The sequence below is a fragment of the Leucoraja erinacea genome, chromosome 34, assembly GCF_028641065.1.
Source record: "Leucoraja erinacea ecotype New England chromosome 34, Leri_hhj_1, whole genome shotgun sequence".
Classification (NCBI taxonomy): domain Eukaryota; kingdom Metazoa; phylum Chordata; class Chondrichthyes; order Rajiformes; family Rajidae; genus Leucoraja; species Leucoraja erinaceus.
Genome location: NC_073410.1, coordinates 5030977 through 5053529, shown reverse-complemented (window position 1 = coordinate 5053529; position 22553 = coordinate 5030977). Strand labels below are relative to the sequence as shown.

Below are 22553 nucleotides of genomic sequence, written 5' to 3'. Positions count from 1 at the left end.
GGCTCAAAGGACCGAATGGCCTCCTCCTGCACCTATTTTCTTTGTTTCTATGTTTCTAAGTTTATAATATAATTGCCATTTTTCTGTCGGAGAATTTTTGAATATTCATTTGTGAATTTTTACGAATTGGTTCTTCGCTAACGTTGCATTTTGTGTTTCAAGGTACTGGGCAAGCCTGAAAACTGCTGTGGACTTAAAGAAAGCCAAGTTTTAAGCTTATTACATGATGTTGGTAGGTATTTTTGTAAATGCCCATTTATAATTTAATTACATTTCTTACAGAAGACGTTGATGGTCTAGTCGGGTGGGCAGGAAAATGGAAAATTAAATTTAACCCCAGAGATATGCAACACATTGCCCTTGGGGAGGTGCAACAAGGCAAGGGAATGCACCACACATAGGAGGATAATTGGAATTGTGGAGAAGAGAGAACTTGGGGTGAATATCCATAGGTCCTTCAAGCAAGCAAGGATGGATGGATTAGAAGGCTGATCGACATATGGAATGCTTTTGTTTATTAGCAGATGCAAATAATTTGCAGGTAGCAAGATTACACTGGAATTGTACACAATGCTCGTTCAACTACAGCTTGCCTATTGTGAATCATTCTGGTCAGTGCATCATAAGGAGGACATAATTTTACTGAGAGGGTTCATATCTCATATAAAATAAACTGTAAAATTAGAAGCTCTGAGGAAAGATGGCAGCCTGAGGTTGTTTTCTTTTGGAACCGATAAGTCAAATGGCCTCATAATCTCATGAATATTCTGTGATCTGGTCAATATAAAGACAAAAACACACATTCTCTACTTAAACAAATCTGCTTTCACCCACCATTTTGTATTTAATTTTCACCAGGTTCTGGCATCCAATATTTACATAACCACAGAATTATCCACAGAGATCTGAAACCTGAAAATATTGTGTTGCAAGAAGATAATGGCAAGGTAAGAGAAATGTAAAAGTAAAAAAAAGTTTGAGCTCTTTCCTCTGTAGTTTTCCTAACACAATTTAAGAACAATGGGCATATATGTTTATTGCCAAATACCATCGAACTCTTTTCTTCCTTGAAAATCAGTATCCCATTCCCAAAAATGTATTTTTTGTCCCTCTATTGCAAATAGTCCCAACAATGCATTTGTATCCCTTTTTCTTGCAACTACTGCACCATCTTCAGTCTTTACTCTTCTGCAAGATGCTTTAGTGTACTATCAAACCTCATCAATAAGTTTCCATCATATTTAGACCTCAGCTTACACATTGTCGAATGAAAGACAGATTGGCACGTTTTCCATTTTAGACAAGGTACCAGACCATTCTTCTATAGCACCTCTTTTATACTATTCAGTTGAGCTGCTCCGTTCCATTCTTCCACGTCTATTCGTATCCAGGGAATCACTGGCTGTGATTTATTATCGCATGCCTGATGTTAGTTATCAACGTTCCAGAAATACATGAAGCTTGGCTCCCTTCCTGGTTCACTTCATGACTGAGTACCTGTTGGTGTGGGCTGAGTTGCAGCCTCTGTTGCTTTCATTGAAGCCTGCCGTAGCACTTGTCAGTGATGAGCAGACAATACTCTTCCAGACTTTACTTACTGTACTAGTAACCTTGGAAGTAAAAATAATCCTTAGCAACTATGTAACTCATTTATGTTCAAACATTTATCAAGAACTGCTGAGTTATTTTTCTTCCTGGGAATTAACAGTGTACTATATCACTAAAACTATGTGATTCACTTTAACTGATCTTGTACATATATTTCAATGATTTTTTTTCTTGTTATCAATGTTTTTATTTTTATGGGACTAATTTCACAAAAGGCTCTTCAGGTACACAAGATTGCAGTGGCAGTAGTACTGACTTCATTCACCAAATTGCAGTCCCATCAATGCTTTATCATCAATATGAGTTTTGTTTTCTTGTATAATTGAATGGCAGAGAAGACTTGATGGGCCGAATGGCCTAATTGTACTCTTATCATTTATGATCTTATGATCGTATAGTGAGATGATGGTGGAAGAATATCACAGTAGTTACATTTTATTGGTAAAAGGCACGACAGCATGGACGACCCACATAACAAAATTAAAAATTTATTGAAATTGTTCTGAAATATTTAATTGCAAAATTATTTGCCAAACGAGTGAATAACTCTATCTTTTTTACTGCAGTTGATATACAAAATAATTGACTTGGGCTATGCAAAGGATCTGGATCAAGGAAGTCTTTGCACATCTTTTGTAGGAACATTACAGTACCTGGTAAGTTTTCTGTTGCATTGTTTATTGTGGATTGATTGAGCACATTGTAATTCATGGACATGTATTCACTCTCAGTACCATTGCAAATGTTATTCAGGCATGGTCATTGAAAGAATATTACGTCTGGAAATAGCTATAAGTGAGAATAAATATAATAGGTATGTTAAAATAATCCATTATTAAATTCTTTGCACTTACCATAATTGCTTATATAATGTTTTCATTTTATAATAACACTTGAGTGCAATTCTCCAGTCCTATCAGTTTCATCAGATGATCAATATATAAGGCCATTATCAATGTGAACATTTGAATTTAAACCAAAAAAAGTGAAAAAACAGCATTTTGATATATGTTTGGTTTTAAATTATTTTGTTTACTCATTGGATCTAACTCGCCTGAAGACCACATTTGGCTTGCCTTCCCATTTAATGACTCAAACCATTTAACCATAATTAGTATCTAATCACATCAGTTTACTATTGAGATTTGTGAAGGTGGATTGAACTTTGCAAAATGCATTTGACTAAAGCAACAAATTTCTGTGCACTATAATAAATGTGCACCTTTTGAATCAAACCTGGCGAACTCCAATGATGTTTATACATTATTGAAGTAAGTATTGTGGAAAAGAACCATGTCCAGTATGTTTACTATTGCATTTTGTTTTATGTTGATTTTATCTAAAAATTGTTATTGCCATTTATAACACAGTCTGCTCGAAAATTTAATAATTGTCAACCAGTCAAGGTTTGTCTACAATGTTATGTAGTTCCTAGCTGTTCTCATACGTGCCATAGAAAGATGAGTATCAAACATTTTTGAGTTAATGTGCATGTCAGTGCGCAATATTGGTTCAATTTCTCATTCTTTATTATATTGAGAACCAAATAGACTTGTTCATTAGACAATATTGTTACCTTGTTTCTAGGCACCAGAGTTATTTGAATCACAATCTTACACAGTCACTGTAGACTACTGGAGCTTTGGAACACTAGTATTTGAGTGCATCTCAGGATTTCGACCATTTTTACATAATATGCAGCCGTTCCAATCGTAAGTAGACTGTTTTTGCATCCCTATTCAATGCATAAATCACATTTACAGTTTACAAAGAGAGGATGTTAGAATGAGTGCATTGGGGACTCTAATAGATTTCTTCTCTTATCATCTTTAATCAGGTGGAATGAAAAATAATCCATTGTTGGATTATAATCAAGACCACAGAATTAAAATCAGATTTTGCGAACCATAATCTTTTTTTAAAATCAGAAGATAATCATAGATGAAGATTAAATTCCCATTTTAGTTAAACTACACAAAATATCCACATTTCCCATTGCAAGAACAAGATGTTCCTCAAAGGGTTCCAGACATTTCACACTCACTGGTCAGTTCAATATTAGCTACCCGATGGTGGAAGGTTTTCTGTAGTATTCTTATTCTCACATTCTCTTTTCTTTACTTCCATTGTAAGGGAAGGGTAATGATATTCTTTACCTTTGCCTTGGATTTTCTTTATATTGTTTGCAGCATCCCTTATAATATCATCGTTCTAGTTTAAAAATATGTATTTTGCCTCTCAGTATTTATAGGATGTAAATTTACAATAAAGGACTGTTAAAATTATATACACAACAGTAAGCACTGGCCAGATTGTGGAATTGATTGGAGCTTGTAATTGTAAAGGGTCTTGGTTAAAATTATAAAGATTTGTGGCCAAGTGGACTCAACTGAATGATGAGCCTTATACAGGAAATAAAAACTAGTTTTTTTGTTTAAAAGAAAATCATGTGCTCTGTTTATCATTTTAATTAAATTAATGCTGAATTATATCTAAACGTGTTCAGTTCCTCGTTGCTTGCTAAAGATCTGTGGAATATAGCTTCGAGGATTATCATTTATTTATAGAAAATGGATTATAATATATTTTGACATTTATTGCTGTGGAGAAATTAATCATGAAAATACACTTCCTTTCAGGCAAGACAAAGTTAGAGTTAAGGGCCAATATGACATTATGGCTGTTGAAGAGATGAATGGTGAAGTACGGTTCTCCCCAAATTTGCCACAGCCCAATGGCCTTAGCACGTGAGTATTTTTACCTGTAGGAATTTTGCATCTTTAACTACTTAAATTTCGCTGAAATTTGGTTGTCTCATGACATTTTTAAAATCTCAATGACTTCAGTCTTGTGAAATGCAGGATTATGTAACCCAGGGTGGACAGTTGTAAAACGAGCAAAGAGGAATTCAGGTGACTTATGCAATCACGGGGGAGGGAGAACAAGGACCTGGAATACCCAAACATTTTATCCTCGCCAAATATAATGCAGTGATGCAGAAATGGACGCTGGAATGCCTATATGACCAAGTGCACTGCAAATACTGGAATCTTGAGCAAAACACAATGTTCTGGAGAAACTCATTGGGTCAGGCAGCTTCTGGTGAGGGAATGGAGAGACGATATTTCTGGCCTGTCCTCTCCCCAGATACTGTCTGAAGAATGGTCTCCACCCATGACATCACCTTCCATTCCCTCCACTGATGCTGCCTGAACATCTGAGTTCCTCCAGCACTTTGTATTTTGTGATCAATTTTTAGTTCTGTGAAGTGACCAACAGCTGGAATCTTCCCCAGTAAATGTATGTTAGTCACCAGGCAACATGGAATTTTATGTTTTCCAGGGTCTGGTCAAATAATAACTTGCATAATTACGATGTAATTGTTACAATTTTTTTTTAAAAAAGGCTGATACACTGAGCACTCAGGCAGCATCTGTGAAAGGGAAACCGTTAACGTTTCACCTCTGTGACTTTTCTTCAGACATAAATTGTGATAATTACATAGCGATACAGTGTTGAAACAAGCCCTTTGGCCCAACTTGCCCACACCAGCCAGCATGTTCCAGCTACACTAGTCCCACCTGCCAGCGTTTGGTCCATATCCCTCCAAACTTGTCCTATCCATGTACCTGCCCAACTGTTTCTTAAACGTTGGGATCGTCCCAGCCTCAACTAACTCCTCTGGCAGCTTGTTCCATACACTCATCCCCCTTCCCATGATGGGGAGTTCACTGCGACTATTTCATTTTTGAATGGTTTTTTGTTTTGCAGCTTAATGGTAAAACCATTGGAGACATGGCTGCAAATGATGTTGGTTTGGGATCCTAAACAACGGGGTGGTAATGTAGATCCAAACACAAATCGACTAGCCTGCTTCACGCTCCTGGAGCAGATTTTAAGTCAGAAGGTTGGTTATACCATAAATATTGGTTAGTGTAGTGTCATATGACATGTTTAATTTATTGAAATCTCTGATAAAACACATGTTTGAAAGACAATATAATAAATTCAGAATTACAATTAAAGGGAATGTCAAGATAGAGTTTCTGCAGAATTGCTATATTTTATTGTGAATGTCCTGCTGCACATTTCTTTAAAGTATGAAGACTGCACAAAACATTTTATTTTATCAAATATATGATCATAGTACATGTCATTTAATGCATATGAATTTGAACACGTTCAGAAAGTTTTTGGGGTTAAATGTATTTGAATTGTCTGTCATTTTTCTTTATTCGTTTTTTTCATCTCTCAGTATATTTCTTAATCAATTAAAGTTAACCATAATTATTTCTGTTGGCCAAAAACATTTGTGCGGAATGAAGAATATTCAGTGAAACTGGCCAGGGTGTGTAGGGATCTGACGGCTGTTACCTAATCTCTTCCTTCAGCAATGAGGAGTTCACCATGTTGGAACCTGATCCCAAAGTAAAACTTGATCGATCAATAATTATATTTTTTCAAGAAAATAGAATCATTCCTTTCACATTCTCAGAATAACAAAAATCACTTTGCATTTTGACTTCACAGTACTTTAATGGTTGCAAAGTAAACTTCAGATGCTGGAAATCTGAAATCACGGAGAATGCTAGATTAGGGTGTACCTGACAGAGAGAGACAATGACATTTTTGGTCGATAGCCTTTCATCAGAATTAGGAAAAGTTAAATACAGAATAAGTTGTAGAGAGGTGTCAGAAGGAACTGCAGATGCTGGTTTAAACTGAAGATAGACACAAAAAGCTGGAGTAACTCAGCAGGACAGCCAGCATCTCTGGAGAGAAGGAATCGGTGACGTTTCGGGTCGAGACCCTTCTTCAGACTGGTCGCTTCAGAGAGGGATGTGGTGGTGGAAGAAACAAGGGAACGTCTGCGATAGGGTGAATACAATGAAAGATAATATGGAAGATAGACACAGAATGCTGGAGTAACTCAGCGGGACAGGCATCATCTCTGGAGAGAAGGAATGGGTGACGTTTCGGTTTGAGGCCTTTCATCATACTATGGAGCAAATATTGTATGGTTGCCAGTTGAAAGAGTGAAGGCCAAGTCAAAGGATATTTTTAAGGCAGAGATAGATAGATTCTTGATTAGTATGGGTGTCGGGATTGTTGATTAGTATGGATGTCAGGCCAAATGCCCTAATTCTACTATCTCGTATCAATTTATTAACTTACAGCTGAATTTGTTTTTGCATTGAACTTATTTTCCCTTAATTCCACTCACTTCTACCAAGTCAGTCATAGTTATGAGCATGTAGATCTGAATTATACATGCACAGATCCTTCTTTCTGTCTGAACTGAGCCAGTTCCTTTCTTCCTTTTTTCAGTACATTGCAATAAATGTGTGTCCTGTTCCCACACAGAACTCAAATGTATCATCACTTCTACTGCTGATTTCCGACAGGCTTTTATTTGAAATCTTGGTGAAATAGTCTTGTGAGCAATATTCATTACAAACCTACAGACCACTAATCTACACGGTATACATCTTTCCATTTTGGCTCTTGTAAGGGTTCCTTCTAAGTTTGGCCAGTTTTCTTGGTTCCATTGTATTCCTATCGTGACACTTCCACACTAGTACTTCTGAGGTGTTTTTCTTTTGCCTTAAAAGGGGCTTTTGCTGTACCATAGTGGACCGACTCTTAATAATTACCTACATTTGTGCTTTCACTCTTCTCCTGTCCTTCCACAACGCCAGACTCCAAATTCACTAAATAATCCTTCATAATTACCACCATTGTGTGATGGCACCACTAGACACCTCCTCTCTACTTCACCTCTTCTTCCAGCATTCTGGAAGAACTATTCCCTTCACAAATACCAGTTCAATCGTTCAACTCTGTCAAATCCCCTTCATCTATCCACAAGAGATGAAATACCTACTGTTTAATTCCTACAATGCTCTAAGACCTTAAAAGCCCTACAAGTGGAGCAGCAATTCACTTGTCCCCTTTTCATTTCGTGCCCCAGGTTCAGTGCCCTGAAATGGTCTCTATATTGCTTGGACTAAAGAAGTCTGAAGAAGGATCCCAATCCAATACCTTGCATGTCTATATGCTCTAGAGATGCTGCCTGACATGCTGATTTCCAGCAATTTCTGTATTTGCTATATGCAGATTGAAGAACTACTTGGCAGAAACTCCTGGTACTCAAGTGACCTGCTTCCAGTCTCCTGTGGTTTTAATTTTCCATCCTACCCCCACTCTGATGACTATTCTTGGCCTCTTACACTGTTCCAATGATACACACCAGTAGATCGACTAATAGCATGTATTATTTTAGGTATGTTACAATCCTCAGAATTTAACATTGAACTCAATAATTCTGATGAAAGTTCATTAGTTTGTAATGTTAACTTGCTTTTTCTTCATGAGATGCTGGATGTTCTGAGTATTTCTAGCTTTTTTATTTCAGAATCCAGTCATCATTGTCACATTAAAAACATTACAGTTAACGTGTACATAGCAAGCTCCCTAGGTGAAATGTTTCACTGATGTTGTATGTTCATTGAGCAAGTCATGAAGGTTAAGTGCCCCAAACTTCTCTGATATAGTTTTGTGGCATGTTCCATGGAAAACAGACTGGTTAATGCCTCATGAACGACATCAACTCTGACGGTAGCAAAAGGCTAAGTTTTCTATCATGAACCTAATGATGTTTCTAGCTCTTACTAATCCACTGTTGACATGTTGGTTGTGGCTGAGCTTTTAAATATTTGCCTGTCGTCTTTGTGTTTTAAATTCAGCTCAAAATATTATTGGAAGGTTTTTTGTAGAAAAATAATGTAGTGCCTCAAATTCAGTAACACCTTGGAAACAATATTTGCTTTTGAGTGTTTAAAAGGAACTGCGTAGACAAAGTGGCCTTCATTTGTTTTAGAGTGCCCTCTTGTGGTTAATTCCATACAATTCAAGTATGGCATGAATTTCTGAATACGATTTTCTACTTTTCACTTGGCAGGTTTATATTTGCAGCTTAAATAGAAAAATCACAAAGTGACGAGTGCAGAGGCCTGAAGCTCTTGACCCAACAAAGGGGCAAGAAGCCAGTTATGGTTTCACTGGCGATCCATTTCACCAATGGTAAAACAGTTTAAAGTAGACTGGATACATTTCTGTTAAGAGAAGTGTATGGGACTGTTAGAATTAATTTAAAAAAAATCTGAAAGTGTTTCATCTTTCTCACAGTTTGTTCATATATTAAATATGACTTCTGCCCGGGTTCATTCCTTTTTGATTGAACCTGATGAGAGCCTGCATTCTCTTCAAATGCGAATCGAAGCTGAAACAGAAATTGCTGCTGCAAACCAGGAGTTGCTTGTGGAAACCGGGATTTCTTTGGATCCTCGAAAGCCTGCCAATCAATGTGTGCCAGATGTAGTAAGTATGAATCTTTATTATCTTTATAAAAATATAGACTTTTTGCTCATGTGTTAATGAAGCTGTATATGACTTGATGATTATTGATGCTGTTAATCAAAAAGCTACAAATTAATTTATTGAATTTTTAATTATTATATATTATCTTTGTGTACTGTTTATAGACCCATTAGGCTGCTGCAAGAAAAAAAAATATTGTTCTGTTGTCGGTACAAGTGACAAATTAAACACTATCGGCTCTTGAAATATACTTTGCTCGTGGAAGAGTTTCTAAGATGCCAATAAATACTGACACTCTATCATGCTGAAGTTTATCAAGTTTATAAAATGTTAAGGTTTACCGCCCATCACCAAAAGAACCAGGTTATTTATTGTAATGAACAAGGGAATGATTCAAGGGCCATAATGTGCAGTAAATGTTGCTCTTGTCAAAAATGCCTCCCATTGTGATTCTTTTTAAGATGTTGGCCAATTTCACTGAAGTGAACTAATGCCTCCAATCGAAGGGGAAAGCAGATAACTTTCATTCAAACGTTCTAAATTATAGTACCGGATACAATAATTTCAAGGATTCGCTACTTTTTATATTTTCAAATATATCAAACACTGTGCCTTTTAAATTGAGTGGTCAAAAGAAACAATGACAAAAAGTACTACAAATTCCATTAATATGTGAAGTTGTATCAATCAAACTGTGTTTCAATATGTTTTTCTCATTTTGCAGAGAGGCTGGGATCGGTACATGGTGTATCTCTTTGATAAAAGTAGCACCATCTATGAAGGACCTTTTGTTGCCAGAAAATTACCAGAGCATGTTAATTATGTTGGTAAGAGCTAAGTTATACAAAATGTAGTTTGTAAGTTTAAAATGAAAAACTATAATCAAAACAATCTATTAACAATCCATTAAATCCTCATGAACATAACAGATGACGGGAATCATGGCTTTCAATGTAAAAATACATCTCACTACATATGTTCTGACTGGCCTTGATTCATTGTTGCATGTTTCAGAAATCACTTCAGCCCTATTTTTCTTCACACTTGTAATATTTACATGGATGTTGTAACATTTACATGGCTTTTGCAATATTTGCATGTTGTAATTGCAACATGGATATTCTAATACAGCCTTACGGGTGTGGTAAAACAGCGCAGTGGCTCAGCATGTTTTTGGTGCACATTTTGGGAGTTAAAACATATAAGGCACCCTAGATTAACTGGAAGATTCAGTCATTTAAAGAGTATAATAGAACCTTTTATGTACATAATTGGCCCACAAATCTGTTTTCTTTGAGTCCTATGGAGGAGATCATAGATTTAAATACGGATGAGAGAATTTAATGTTTGCTAGCCGTTTTCGTGCGTGGTACATGTGAGTGCTCAACTGAATTCAAAATACTGAGAATTTTCTGTTCATTTTTCCAATTTGTTTTATTGATAAAATAAAAGTTGGCAAGTCATACAAAGAGATAGCTGTAGGGAAAGTGTGGAAATAGGTTCCAGAGGGAAGAATAGGTATCAAAGCAAAAGAGAGGAAAAGGCTGGGGTGAGAGTTATTGTTGAGTGTCGTGCTAAAATATGATGTATTAATGAGGTAGTGATTAGTGTAAGACTTTGGCAGTATTAAGACGTTCACTCCAGTTGTCCAGCTTTCTGGCAGTGACACAACATCATTAAGTCCTAAGGCTGCTGCGCATGTGTAGTCAAGAGTGTTTTATTGTCATATGTACTTAAACAGAACAATAAAATTCTTATTTGAGCATTATGCTAGCATTAACATTTATGTACTGCTCACAACATGTCCAAAGACAGTTAACGTGAGCATGATTAGAGAGAATCATACAGTGGACTGTATATTGTGAAATTATGAGTAGATGAGCTCAAGAAAGAGCAACAAAGAAACTGAGAGATTGAAAGTGACAATTCTATAACATCGATATTGCATGGAGGCACAGGAAAGGAAGAGGTCACAGAGATACGCGAAGCAGATATCTGAAGAAGGGACAAGGGCATGGCCACAGAGCTAGTTGAATATTATATTGATAATTTATAAATCAACACATTATTGGACTGTGAGCTGACAGGGCTCAAGAAAATCCCAACCCAAAACATCAGATATCCATGTTCTCCAGAGATGCCTCTGATGTGCTCAGCACTTGTCTTATTTTGTAAACCAGCATCTGCAGTTCCTTGTTTCAGTATTTTTCCATGGTTCTGTTGAACATCATTTGAACCATTTCCAGTTACTGTTGTACATCATTATTTAACCATATTATTTATTATGCATGCTGTTTTTCAACGTTCTAATTATATCCCCACTATGTACCATTTTTTGACTCACTTTTCCAACTAGAAACACTTGTTCCAACTAAACCTTCTTTAAGGACATAAAAAGGAGAGATGTTTAAGTGAACATGAGGCTGAGAATTAAGGAAAATGTATAATAAAAAAAAATAGAAACAGGTTTTTACATCAGTCTTCACAGTAGGAAATACTCGGACCTTCCCATTAATACTGAAAAATAAAGGGAAGGAATTAAGTAGCATCACTGTGATTAGAGATTTTGTATTAGGCAAACTCAAAGAAACTAATGCTGCATGAGAATCCTGGTCTGTATCCTAGAATCCTAAAAACAAATGGCTACAGATACAGTAGATGCATTGTTTGTAATCTTCCAATAACCCTTTAATTCTGGAGAGGTGCTGTGATTTTTTTTTATTTTTTAAATGTGAGGTTAAGTGTTTATGATTGTGTCAGCTGGTTTAATTAATATTCATTATTACAAGTAGATATCAATTATTAAGGAGGCATCAACAGAATATTTTGTAAAGTCATAATCTGATTATGCAGAGTCAGCATGGCTTCATGAAAGGGAAATATTGACAAACCTATGAGAGTTTTTTGACAAAGTATCAGCCGGTGGGGAGAGGGCAACTGGTCGATGTGATATAGTTGGATTTTCAAAAAGGCATCTAACAAGCTGCCACACAAATGGTTACTTTACAAGAACAAGTGGTGTTGGATCTAATATATGGTTGTCTAACAGGTAACAGCGAGACAAGATAAGAGGATCATTTTCAGTTTGGCGACCTTTAAGCTGTTCATTACCACAAGGATCAGTACTGGGATACCGGCTGTTTAAAATAGATATTGGGAATTTCGAGATAGGAAGCAAATATACTGTAGCTGCACTAGCAGATTATATAAATGAAGAGGAAAGGCAAGTTATGATGTGAGATTTTACAGAGAGATGTTGATGGGTTGAGTAAATGAAAAGTTAGCAAGGAAGACTAACAAAACAGGTTATTAGGTAAATAGGGCAAGACTAAAGAAAGCTGCAGCATTAAAGGATTTTGAGGTCCTTGTACATGAAACACATACCAATAGCATATAGCTGTAGCAGATAATCTGGAAGGCCAATGGGACCAATGATGATTTTATTTCAAAGGGACTGGAGTATAAAAGCAGGGGAAGTATTACTGAAATTGTACAAGACGCTATTGAGACATTTAAATCACTGGGCACTTTTCCACTTTAATGCTCTTTTAGAGACTCAGCAGTTCTGTCTTAATCCCCAAATGTGCTATCATATTAATATACCCACACTGATCACACAGTCCTTATCCCTCTACAGTGTGAATACTGATGCTAAGTACTTGTATAGTAATTGAAGGAAACCAATGTAGACACACGGAGAATGTGCAGACTCCTGACAGACTGCACTAAAGGTCAGGATTGAATTGAGAATGCAATGTTATTGCTATACTATCCTTCCAGTTGGCTCTGTACTCTTTGGGGTTTAGAACTAAAAGTGATCTTAATAAAACATACAAGGGAGATGGGGAGAAAGCAGGAACGGGGTACTGATTTTGGATGATCAGCCATGATCATATTGAATGGCAGTGCTGGTTTGAAGAGCTGAATGGCCTACTCCTGCACCTATTTTCTATGTTTCTAAAACCCACGCTGTCTTAGGGAGAACCTACAAACACCATGCGGACAGCACCCATAGTCAGGATCGAACCATGAACTCTAGCGCTGTAAGGCAGTAGCTCTACTGCTGCGCCACTGTGCCGCCCCTAATGTTCTGTGTATATAAGTAGATTTGCAAGTGCATAATTAAATGAAATTAATTCAGTCTAGTCTGAAGATTTAAAAGTGATTTATATGAGTTACTGTGGATGTAACCATCTGGACAAGGCAATTAAGAAACAAAATACAATGGAGGGGTGACACAAACAACTTGCATTTTATTGTTCAAATTAGAAACATCACCAAAGTATGAATAATATTTGTAAAGATATGGAACAAGGTTGATCTTGCGTAAATTGAGAATGTTTTGATTGGAGAACTCAAATTTAGTTAGACGTATATTTGAAACAAATATTCAGAAAAATATTTTATTCAGAATCGGAATTGTAAGATGATGTAAAAATGTTCAAATGCAGTTAAATAGTTTGAAAAAGGTGCGAGTGGTGAGCTTCATTTTTTGTAAATTTCATAATCTTCAAATTGATCAGATACATTGGGACTGAAATCACATTATGTAAATTAATTAAGCTGAATAAAAGCATATTTTAATGATTTGTAGGTTTTGGTGTCAAAATTAAAATTCTGAAATGCTGCATTTAACTTCATTGTAATGTTTTCTTATAGTACGGGATGCTAAGATAATGTTGCCTAATGCTCAGCTGAGGAAGGTGTGGGGAGAAGCTGTGAATTATGTCTGTGGATTAAAGGAGGACTACAGCAGATTGTTCCAGGGCCAGAGAGCTGCAATGTAAGTCATTTCTGCACCGTAGAGCTGATGTTATACGCCACCGATAAATAATTATATGAAGAAAGACTTAAATTTATGTTTGCCTCTCTATGTACTCACTCACAAATTATAAAGTCATGGATTAAGATCTCAAATAAGATCCAAGAATCCAAGAGGTGAAAAACATTTCAGGCAGAAAAATTCAAAGACATGAAAATAATAGAAGAAAAGGAAAATTAAGACATTTTTTTAAAGTAGAATTTCCTAAAACAATTTACTATGTGGAAGAATGGGACTATGTTGATTTATGTTCAATTATGAGCATCCTTTAAAAAAGGTTCCTGTCTTTCCTGTCCCTGTAGGATACTCATTTAGCATTCTCTGGGGAGCTACAATCTTTCCAAGTGAAACAAAAATGTTAATCAAATTATGTTGAGAGCAAAACAAAATTTTAAAAATCTGTTCATTTTTTTTGAAATATTTCATATAAAATTATCTTTTTTTTTCAATTATAGAATATTCTACCCCAATGTTGTGCCTTGCCTAATGTTGACTGATTTATATCCTTACTGGCCAGTCGCCTCCCTGTCAATATTTTTTTTTGTTGTGTTAATTAATGCTAAGGTTTTGTTTTTAGATGTTCCATGGAATTTTATTTTTTTGATTGTGATTTATTTCCAGGTTGAGTCTGCTGCGTTATAACAATAACCTTACAAAAATGAAAACAACCATGTTTTCTAATTCTCAGCAGTTGAAGGCTAGGTTGGATTTCTTTCAGTCCAGCATTAAGCTTGATCTGGAAAAGTACAGTGAGCAAATGGCATATGGAATATGTAAGTGTCCACTTTATTAAATTCTTTCTGAATGTGTTGTGATCTTGTGTTTATTGATGGATCTATTGTTAATTACATTGGCAGCAAGTGATCTAATGTCCTTTCTTCATGTTATTCTGTGGCAATTTTATACTCTGCAATTAGTTGTGCGACTAGCCTAACTGGTCCTTGTTTGATTGATGGCACTGCTGGTAGAAACTGGAAATTCATGAATTTGTGCAGCTCACAGTCAACTATGTTTCTTTTGAAACACCTGCTTGCTGTTTGTGAGTATAATGATTGGTCTGTGGGAATGACGCGACTGGAAAAAAACTAATTTGTCATCGATCCCTGGTGAGCATCGTTCTATCACAAGCAAAAGCATTGTGACAACAAGATGACAAAGTGGAGCATTTCTTTCCTGATGTACAATTAGAATCATTTAAGCAAATAGAATTTAAATTGCAGCAGCAGAGCTTAGTGTTTTTTTTCCGTGAATCTCTCTCTTGAACCTACTTCCATTAAAATCACTGACGACTGCATTTCCCTTCTGAGGCCCAAGTTGACTTCCATTGTAGTTGCTTTTCCTCCTCTTTGTCAATCATTAAGATAAAATAAAACTTTTTACACCTCCACCTTTGCAAACAGTGAACCTGCCCCCATTCATGTCTGAAATCCTTAAAACTAAAGACACCTCAGAAATCCAAGCTTATTTTAATTAAGGCTTTGTTTGCATGTGTCCAATTGGGTAACAACTATCCTACAGGATCAAAAGCCCTAATCAAAGTACAACATTTGTGTGAATCTAACCATAGTTTTGCCCTGCTCACTGTTCATGATACTTTTGAAGAAAAACAAAGGTTAGTTGATTGGAAGCCTTTGATTGTGATCTTCCATCTATTGACCAGGAGCTCAAGTTTGCTTCCAGTGTAACAGCCAATAAGCCAATTGTAACAAGAACTTCTGATCATTCACCTCTTGCATGTCGAGACAAGGTGGGGCTGATCTTCTCCAGCAGTGACACTTCAGTACAATGTAATATTAAAAGTAGTGTGAAACTGAGCTGTGTGCTTGTTCCAGGCCTGTCCAACCTGTTTTTCACGTGTGTCCTTAACTATATGCTCAGCGACTTTGAAGAAGAGGTGTACTTGACTAGTAGACTGTATGGCTCTCTGGAGACTGAAGGCAAGGACGACAACAGTGAGATACTGACCTCAGAGACACTGTTGCTGATGACTGTGCCCTTAGGGCATATTTAGAGTTTGACCTTCAATTCATTGACAAGTTTATCAAAGCTTTGTGATTCTTCATCCTACAATCAGTCTCAACAAGCAAGGTCCGTCCGGCACCAACCTGTTCCAGGGTCCACAGTGTATCTTTTCAGCACAAGCATCAATGGCAATGAGCTGAAGAGGGCAATTACTTTAAGTACCTGGAAAGATTCATCTCCTTTGATGTGTCGGAAGGAACCGCAGATGCTGGTTTAAATCAAAGGTAGACACAAAATGCTGGAGTAACTCAGTGGGACAGGCAACATCTCTGGAGAGAAGGAATAGGGTGACTTTTCGGGTCGAGATCCTTTTTCAGACTGATGTCAGGGGAGTGGGCGGAACAGAGATAGAATGTAGTCGGAGACAGTAAGACTGGTGTGGAAGCTAGCAAGGGCAATCAGTCGCTCTGCATTCTTGTGTGAAGAACCACAGAAACTAAAGGTGTACAAAACGGTTATACAGTTGTGAGACATGAACACTTTACAAGAAGAAGTATTTCAAACCGTTTCCACATGAGATCACTACTGGGCATCAAATGGCACGGGAGGGTGATCAGGCAGCCTGATCAGCAATGAGGCCATGATCCTGAGGGCTCAAAGCACAGTCCCACTTACATGTCCTTGGCATGCAAATTACGCGACCTCGGTGTCGCGTTGAGGTGCACGGGCATCGTGTGGCCGCGAATGGCCGGTCTCACTGAGAACCACGGAGGGGTATGGAGTTGTGCACGGTACTGAAGAAGAGTCTCGACCTGAAACATCGCCCATTGCATCTCTCCAGAGATGCTGCCGGTCCTGCTGAGTTACTCCAGCATTTTGTGTCCATCTTCAAATGACGTGACGCGATCCAGACGGCTGTGCGGGTGCATGAAGTCGCGCTAGACCTTCGTGGGACCGTCGCGCCTCAACGTGACCACGAGGTCGCGTAATTAGCGTGCCAAGGACACGTAAGTGGGACAGGGGCTTCAGTTCCACTGGACAGACCATGTAATCCATTCGGACAGTTTCCATATGCTCCTTTACAGCTCCTTTACATAGGCCTTTCACATGACCACCAGAAGGAGAGATGTTCAAGAAACTAATACAAGGATTATATCAAAGACAGACTTAAAAACAGTGACCTTCCTCAAACTCGTGTACCTGGATTGATGGTCCATAATTCTGACCTGTTTATAAAAACACAAAACTCAAACTAATATCTAATAAAAATAAATCAAACAAGCTCTGTCTTTTATATATAACAGGAATTTTTTGGAATAGTTCATTGATAAATATCTTTTTTAGTTCATATACTTACAGTGCACAGGTCAATAATAACATTGTTTTTCCAATATTAGTTTCTACTGCCAGCTTTTGACTAATACCATCAGCATCATTATTTCTATCTGGCTGAGAGATGCACCCTTTGAATACCTGTCATTTATTCCCCTTTAGGAGGAATTCACTGTCAAATTAAAATGCTCTTTGAAACTCTGTGAGAGTTGCCAGAGCACAGTTATTTTTTGAGCCAATCCCTCAAATACTGCTACAAATTTATACTGCAATAAATTTATAGCTATTCATGCACAGCATTACTTAAACAAACTCCACATTGAAGATCAAGTGCAGTGGAAAGAACCAAGCGACCCAATGCTTTGAGAATTTGCCAAATACCTTCATAACTAAAGTAAATCTGATGCTTTCAGCTAATCTAACTTTACTTTTTACATAGTAAACCTGGATTATCACCATCTCTTAAATGCCAGAATAAAGATAAATGGCTTTAAAAGATGGAACCTTTATTTGTTACATTGTTATGTTTTAACTTTGCTGTGTTGAAAAAAAGATGGTGCTTGCAGATGTTCATACTAGATAAAAGATTTTTTTATTTTCTAGTACCTTTTTTGGCTATTTCTCACAAACATTCACATCAATGTATTAATGAAGAAAATTGCAGTCATATTGGAAGAAACACAGAGAGACAGATCAATGCACAGCAAACTCCTGCAAAGGTTATATTGTAATAGTTGCCAACTAATGGGCCTGTCCCACTTAGGCTATTTTTAGGCGACTGCCGGAGACTGTCATAGTCCTAGCAGGTCGCTGAAAAAAAACGGCTTTCGACATAAAATTTGAAATAGAATCATTACTTTAACAACAACAAAAAAAACAAAGTCAGCACCAGCGACAACCAACGTTAACCTGGCGACAACTATGACAGCACCCACATCAGGAGAAGTCAAGCTACACTCATTGGCGTCAAACCAACTGTCTCCGAAAATGTTTCAACATGTTGAAAGTCCAGCAGTGACCAGAAAGACGCTACGACTCTTTGGGCAACTGAGGAGACTATTCACGACCATACAGGCAACAACCCGGCGACCATGTGGCGACAGCCTAGTCGCCTGAAAAATAGCCTAAGTGGGACAGGCCCTTAAGTTGTTTTTGTAGGGTTGATTGAAAATAAATATTGCTCAAAGCATTGGGCAGAATTGTGTGTTTTTTTTTTTCAAATGCCAACCAGAAAGGTTAGATGGCTCCTTGTGAAAAACGCCACCTGAGAGAATCCACAACAGGGCATCTTCCTCTTGGTACTGAACTGGTGCTCAAGTCTAAACAGGAATTTGAACTTATCTGAGTCGGATCATTGCAAGTTCAAATTCCTGTTAAAGATTGACTTTGGTAAATACTAAAATAGAATAACAAAATTGGCCAAAAAAGTTAGTCGGTAGATTGGAGAAAAAATATGAATACAATTGTAAGTTTCAATATGAAAAGAGGACGGAGAAATTGTGAAATAGTTTGCACAGCAAAATGGCGAGTGTGAATTGAAGAGCAATACTTTTTTGGAGAAAGAGAAATAGTGTCCAAATGCACATCTGTATTGGATCTTGGGCTAGAGAGTGGGAGCAGAAACACTGGATAATTTTCCATTCCTAAACCTGTTGTGACTTCTTTATTTTATCTGATCTTTAATTAAGATTTACTTTATTGTTCCCAAGCTATGACAACAGAACACGATTTAGTTCTTTCACTGGGCGATTGCCTGTGAGGGTCCTGATATCCCAGGTCCCTAACTTCATATTGTTGAATGAAAGTTGCCAATGTGTGATTTATTTTAACATTGGGTAGATGTTGCCCATAAGTTATCACATATTCAGACTCAATCTACATGTATTTATTCCAGTTCTTACAATATGATTTCCTTTTGTTTATATTTTCAGGAGATGGTTGTGAATTTTAAGGAACAGTATGCTATTCATTGCTGAGTTATTTCTAAATTTTGATTGAGATTGTATATTTCTATTTTTAGCTTCTGAGAAGATGTTAAAAGCATGGAAGGAAATGGAAGAGAAGGCAGAGGCTTGTAAGCAGGTAAATAAGTTAAAGGTTTTAATGGTGTTTGACAGTGAAATTGTATTTTAGTACTAAATAAATGTTAGTACCATACAGGTAATAGTTGACACTGCTAAGAAAGAGTCATTGATGATACAAGAACCTGCAGATGCTGGAACATTGTGCAACAACAAAAAGTGCTGAAGGAACTCAACAGGTCAGGCTGCATCTGCATCTGCTGAGGGAATGGAGTGAACTTTCTGTTTGGGATTCTTCTTCAGACTGATTCGTCAGGTTAGGAAGTGTCCTGACTTGAAACATCGCCTGTACGTTCCCACCAGGGATTCTGTCAGACTCATTGAGTTCCTTCAGCATTTGATTTTTTATTTTGCTCAATAGTCTTTGGTATGCTGAGAAACTTGGGTTTGTCACCAAGAAAGATCAGAAAGTTAATTTTATTTGACTACAGTTTATAATTACGGAATATGATCTTGTACAGCACAATAAATGCCCCATGTCTCGACGAGTTCTCAAATAAAAGCCCAAACGACCCATTCTTTAATCGTATGTCAGTCCCGCCATCCCGGGAATTAACCTGGTGAACCTACGCTGCACTCCCTCAATAGCAATAATGTCCTTCCTCAAATTAGGAGCCCAAAATTGCACACAATACTCCAGGTGCAGTCTGACCAGGGCTCTGTACAACTGCAGTAGGACCTCCTTGCTCTTAATCTCAAATCCTCTCGCAATGAAGGGCAACATGCCATTTGCACTAATGTGCCGGTTGGTAGGTTACTTGGCCACTGTAAGTTAACTCTATTGTGTAGGTGTAAGCTGTGAGGTGTTACCAACTCCCTCTCTGCAAAAATTGTTCAAATTCACAGGCAGGAAAAGCAAATCAGCATTGATAGCTTCTCCCAAGGCAGCATCCCCAGCATTGAAGCTTTAAGGGCCTGTCCTACTTGGCAATTTTGCCGGTGTCATATCAGTGTCGCCAAAGAAAAGCATATTCTCAGGTTGATGACCTTTCGTCAGACCTGAGAAGGAGAGAAAAGCTTGTTATGATGCAGGGTGGGGAAGGGTGATGTTGCGAGTGGAGTTAAAGTGGGATGACAACGGCGATCTGCTGTAAAGAAGATTAATGAGTGAATGAGAGCAGTTAGAGAGTGAGAACAGACAAAAGAATGTATGAGTTGTTAAAAGCAGAGCAGGAAGGCTAGGGTTGTGAAGGGATTCGGCCCAAAACGTTACCTATTTCCTTCGCTCCATAGATGCTGCTGCACCCGCTGAGTTTCTCCAGCATTTTTGTGTACCTTCGATTTTCCAGCATCTGCAGTTCCTTCTTGAACACAGGAAGGCTAGCTCTGGTTTTGTTCTGGTGACACCTCTACCCCCATCTCCAGCCCATGCAGCATAGTGAGCTACATTGACTCTGCTTTGCTCTACAAAGATGCTCCTAATGTGTGGAATACTTCCACTATTATCTGCATTTTAGCTAAGCAGTAAAAAAGTGGAAGGAATTCACTAGTCAAGCACCTCCCCAATACAGATGGATTCTACTGTGGTTTCATCAGGCAACTTGGAACCAACTGAAATGGTTAGTGACAGTACAAGAATTCATCCTCAACCCTAATGGACTACGGATGAAGTGTATTCATGTATCAGTGTACTCTTCTGCAGGAATCCTCTCACTACCCATCAGTTATTCTGTGTGTACATAGCTGTGCAATGAATAATCCAATTATTTAATTATTATTGTTTCTTCATACCTGACAGTTACTGTAATAACATAGACAGTTGGCTTCATTTAAGGAATCTTTGTTTTGACATTTTAAGGCTGCTGAAATTGGTCATTTGGAAGAACAAATTATGGGTCTGCACAGTGAGATAGTGGAACTTCAGAGGAGCCCATATGCGAGACGGCAGGGAGACGTCATGGAAAACCTGTAAGAGAAATAATTTACATTTCTTCATAATTGGCAGCTGTGTCTTCCCCCCCCTCCCCAAAAAAAAGTGTTAAGTAGTGGAAGACAAGGAATGCAGCATATTAACATGCGGCCAACAATCTTCAATCTGCAGAAAATTTTAAAAAAAATGGGTTAACTGGCAAACCGTGACTCTAATGTTCATTAAAGCATAAAATCGAGCATCTTTCTGTACAATTTTTTTTGCATTGTAAATATCACTATTTTCCATTCAGAGGTGTGACAGTGGTGATAAGGTACATCATTCAAAAGTGTAAATAGTAAAAATAAAAATTGTTTTTGTTGCCACCACAGTAGTAGAAGAATGCATATGTGATATAATGGGCACGGTATCAAATGAAGTTAGAGATATATTTTATAAAGTTACCCTAAAGTGTGAACCAAAATGGGTTGAAATGGTCTGTAATTCTTAGATACCAATATATGAGTGTTTCTTCAATGATTCCGTTGTGGATAAATTCGGGGACTTTACCCTGCCTTCCATCGACCTTTATATCCCTCATCATTCCATTCTGCGTCAATTTGAGGTGCAGGCCTTGCACTTCCACCCTGGACCAAGATCATAAGTGTCAGCAGATCTGTCAGCCACTGGAGAAAGTAACATTTGGGACATGTTGCAGATATAAAACTGTACAGGGCAAAGGATCTGTGCTCAGAGAAAAAAATTATGAGCCTGGGAAGGATAATCCAATATAAAGTGATGAAAGGATGTGTGCATGCCATCCTCAACACATTAATTAGCAATGTTACAACATTTTGAGATTTAAAAAATCAAGTCTGCAATTTATCCCATCAGATAAAAAGCATAACAATAAGTTTAATTTGACACCTAATTCACTTACTATAACTATTATACAAGGCCATAAAAACTAATAATACCTTTTGCGACGGGGTCTTTCAGCGATTTTCCGTTAATGATTTACTAGGCTGAACATTTTCGATTGCAACAGCCTAGTAAAAATCGCGTTTTAAACCCGCCCCCTCTAAACAGCGCCAAAATCACACACACGGGGCTGGGACAGATTCTCAACGACGATTCAGGTAGGTTTTGTAACATACCTACATTAATGTTCACCAGGTGCACAAAAATGCTGGAGAAACTCAGCGGGTGCAGCAGCATCCATGGAGCGAAGGAGATAGGCAATGTTTCGGGCCAAAACCCTTCTTCAGACTTCAGCAAGGATGTATTCTGTCATGGTTACTCATTCTCTTCGTGTGTACTTCATGAAGCTACTTCCCCTTTTGTGTCACCACAAAGACTTCTAAACCATGTAGGAGACTGCTTGGGTGCATGAGTGACCATGGTTAATCCAATTTTCTGTTCGATTACCGTTGTTCGACCATGATCAGAGTGAGAATTTTGTTGTTTTTGATTTTTCTTTGAGTTCTGGACCCAAGGCCAATAATATAATAATACAACA

The 22553-nt window shown here is 37.6% G+C and overlaps 1 protein-coding gene across 2 annotated transcripts in view; it reads left to right on the top strand.

The window, feature by feature from the left end:
* chuk (component of inhibitor of nuclear factor kappa B kinase complex) overlaps positions 1–22553 on the top strand; it is a 43397-nt gene that overhangs the window by 7014 nt on the left and 13830 nt on the right. For both annotated transcript variants that reach the window (XM_055661702.1, XM_055661703.1), the window contains 12 exons: positions 163–232; positions 859–947; positions 2175–2264; positions 3196–3320; positions 4248–4355; positions 5380–5515; positions 8797–8988; positions 9713–9815; positions 13648–13771; positions 14432–14583; positions 19125–19186; positions 20984–21093. In XM_055661702.1, the coding sequence (XP_055517677.1) occupies positions 163–232; positions 859–947; positions 2175–2264; positions 3196–3320; positions 4248–4355; positions 5380–5515; positions 8797–8988; positions 9713–9815; positions 13648–13771; positions 14432–14583; positions 19125–19186; positions 20984–21093 (1361 nt within the window). The remainder of the gene's footprint in view (positions 1–162; positions 233–858; positions 948–2174; positions 2265–3195; positions 3321–4247; positions 4356–5379; positions 5516–8796; positions 8989–9712; positions 9816–13647; positions 13772–14431; positions 14584–19124; positions 19187–20983; positions 21094–22553) is intronic.